This window comes from Octopus bimaculoides, chromosome 17 (genome assembly GCF_001194135.2).
Source record: "Octopus bimaculoides isolate UCB-OBI-ISO-001 chromosome 17, ASM119413v2, whole genome shotgun sequence".
NCBI classification, from domain to species: domain Eukaryota; kingdom Metazoa; phylum Mollusca; class Cephalopoda; order Octopoda; family Octopodidae; genus Octopus; species Octopus bimaculoides.
The window spans coordinates 36,472,282-36,475,509 of record NC_068997.1 but is presented as its reverse complement, the minus strand read 5'-3'; the positions used below and the strand labels follow the sequence as shown (position 1 = coordinate 36,475,509).

Genomic DNA, 3,228 nt, shown 5'->3' with positions numbered 1-3,228 from the left:
ATATATAGAGAGAGAGAGAGAGAGAGAGAGAGAGGGGGGGGGAGACATATTCCAGTAACAATACAAGCTAAATGATATTTCTGGATTGTAAATTTTCTTAAATGAATATTGTAAAATTTGGTATTTTTAGTTTTGTGATTGCATAATAAATGGGGATCAAATTTAACTCAGAAACAACTTGCATTGTAGTTTTATTTCTTTTTTGTAGGTGATTTTGACTTGCCATCCAATAGAGAATCTGTTGATTCTGACAGTTTGTGGAACCAGTGGCTCAGTAGTGAGATACCATCACTATTTTTAGATGCTCTGGAAAAATTCAAGGTAAGGTTTCAGATTTTGTAGAAAAGCTGTGTCAGCAAATAGATTGTTTGGAACTTTCTCTCACTCTGTCTCTCATACTTAAATATACATATCCAGGCATGTAAGAAAATTATAATATACAAGCACTACTATTGATACCTAATCACAGTAATATTTTAAACTTCCATTTTTTGGTTTTGTTTCATCAACACATGATTATGGTTGGAAAATATTATCCTGGAATCCCTGCAAACACTGAACAACAATCTACAGTAACTGTAAAAGCAACTGAATGGAATATTGGGCTAATAACTGAAGGGTTGACAATTAGTGTACTATAATGAGTCTGTCCAAAACAACTCCTGCTGGCTCAATTCCTCAAGTGTAAAACAGTACTCCCAATGAGCTGCATTCACTTCATAAGCAACAGGAACACAGTATATATAATTAATAGATGTTTTGTCAGATAGAATTGCTAAAATGATGCCTTCTTAATACCATGGTGAAAGCAAAAGAAAGCTTCTCCAATACTCAGCTTCAAAACTGAGTCTTCCATCATTTCTATCAACCAAGTCATTGGATATAGAGCTTGATTCTAATTATGTCTGCATGTGTTAATTGGTTGGACCAGTCTGACCCTTGGTAAAATCATTCCATGTAGGCATCTACAACTAAGTGATTATTTTACTCAAGTTGGAAAGATTTCATGAGGACTAACTGCAAAATAAGTCAGCAGTAAAGTTTACTTATAAGTATGATTTTCTGAAAACTAGTCAAGTATAAGATCAATGTGAATTATAACTACTGAAATTCACTGGAAATGAATTAGGTCATTTGTTTCAAATATAGCAGACTAGAAAATGAAAGTATATTGAGTTTAATTGCACAAGAAAATAATGTATGGAGCGACATTGTGAGAAGAGTTCTTGCATAGGAAGCAGGTAATTTCAGAGAAGCTGTCTTATGAGTGTTTGCTGCATGGTGATTATAATGTAGTAGTTATGGCAATAATAGCAACAATATTTGTGACAGTTCTTTCATTGTTGTCAGTGCCAGTGGTACCCTCGTTTGTGAGTAAAAGGGTATGAGAATGACAAACACCATTTTGCCTGTCTACCTGAAAGTGAGTTATTTGAAGCTGATATTTTAGATCTATGAAAGGAAGTGATCACTAACATCCTCACTTCTGATATATGACAGTCACTGTTTATACAATAGTTAATATTCTTGCTACTATTAGTATTGTCATTGTTGTTGGAGCTGGTATTCTTGTTATTGTGACTGTTGCTATTGTTATTCTCACCATTGAGTCTACATTGTTTTGAGATTGGCTCTTATCCTTCCCACCTTCTCTCATCTTTATTGTGTGTGTGTATATATATATATGAATGGTTGTATATACAAGTGTATATCTGTATTTGCCTAAATATATAATAGAGAGTGCAGCTTGTTCCATGTATCAACCTTTTTATCTTCTATTTAGTCTTTCTGGATCTATTCCATCTCAATCACAGATTTTAAAATTAATTTTTGTTAACTAAACAGTTTGAAACTTCGAATACTGGTAGAATTTCTCACGTAGAACACAAATTACTATGAACGTTTTTGACAAAATTTCCCATTTTAGAAGTTATTTCGTGTTAAAGTTGTTGTATTTGGGTAATTTCAACCAATCAATGACGTGTATTCAGTTGAAGAAAGCTGCTGCTGTTTGCGATAGTAATTGAAGAGGAACAACTTCTGGGTCATCTCTACTAAATGTCACCACTCTGTTTGAAGAATCAACACCATAGAGCAACGAGTCAGCAGCTAGCTTTTTTGTTGTTGACGTATATGTAGTTTCAAAATGCCTTATTTTACAACTATGAGATGTATTGTTATTGTCATGATTTTATCTTACTATAATCAACAACAAACACATTCCATCAATATAAAAGTCTTTATTAAGGCAGCGAGCTGGCAGAAATGTTAGCACACTGGGTGAAATGCTTAGTGGTATTTCATCTGCCGATACGTTCTGAGTTCTAATTCCACCAAGGTTGACTTTGCCTTTCAGCCTTTCGGGGTAAATAAATAAGTATCAGTTATGCACTGAGGTCGATGTAATCGACTTAATCCCTTTGTCTGTCCTTGTTTGTCCCCTCTATGTTTAGCCCCCTGTGGGCAATAGAGAAATAAACATAAAAGTCTTTATTAGATTAAAAATAGCATTATCGAAACATGATCATAAAACAAAACAAATACCAGAAAATATGGTAATTGTAGTGGCAGTGACAAGTTCACTTGCTGGTTGCTAGTTGATAGTGTATAAAGGAGGGAAAGAGTAAGGAATGCATGGTGCTGACTAGAAAGGAAGGAAAGATAAAGGTGATGAATAGAACAGAGTGGTGACATTTAGTAGAAATAACTCAGAAGTTGTTCCTCTTCGGTTACTATTGCAAACAGCAGTGGCTTTCTTCAACCGAATACACGTCATTGATTGGTTGAAATTACCCAAATATGACAACTTTAACATGAAATAACTTCTAAAATAGGAAATTTTGTCCAAAGCGTTCAGAGTAAACCATGTTCTACATGAGAAATTCTACCAGTATTCGAAGTTTCAAACTGTTTAGTTAAAAAAAATTAATTAAAAAAATCTGTGATTGAGATGGAATAGATCTGTCTTTCTTAATACTTTTCATTTTATCACCTTGTTTTCTGCCTTATTGATGTCAAAGGGAATTTGCATAACAGGGATTGAGCAAATTTAATATACTTTGTTGTTTTTGTCAAAAACCACTGATGAGGTGATCGAGAAAATTATGTACTTTTCCCAAATGATTGTGTGATTTTGTCGAAGGTAGAAAAAACATAAACCCCTTCAGGTAGATGGCCCTGCTCAATCTGTAGAAAAGGTGTAAGTAGAAACTCTATAAGATGTACCCA

General features: G+C 33.9%; 1 protein-coding gene across 1 annotated transcript in view; it reads left to right on the top strand.

The window, feature by feature from the left end:
- LOC106877076 (uncharacterized) overlaps window positions 1-3,228 on the top strand; it is a 262,423-nt gene that overhangs the window by 118,783 nt on the left and 140,412 nt on the right. Inside the window, exon 16 of the mRNA XM_052973794.1 lies at window positions 209-321. Coding sequence (XP_052829754.1) covers window positions 209-321 — 113 coding nt within the window. The remainder of the gene's footprint in view (window positions 1-208; window positions 322-3,228) is intronic.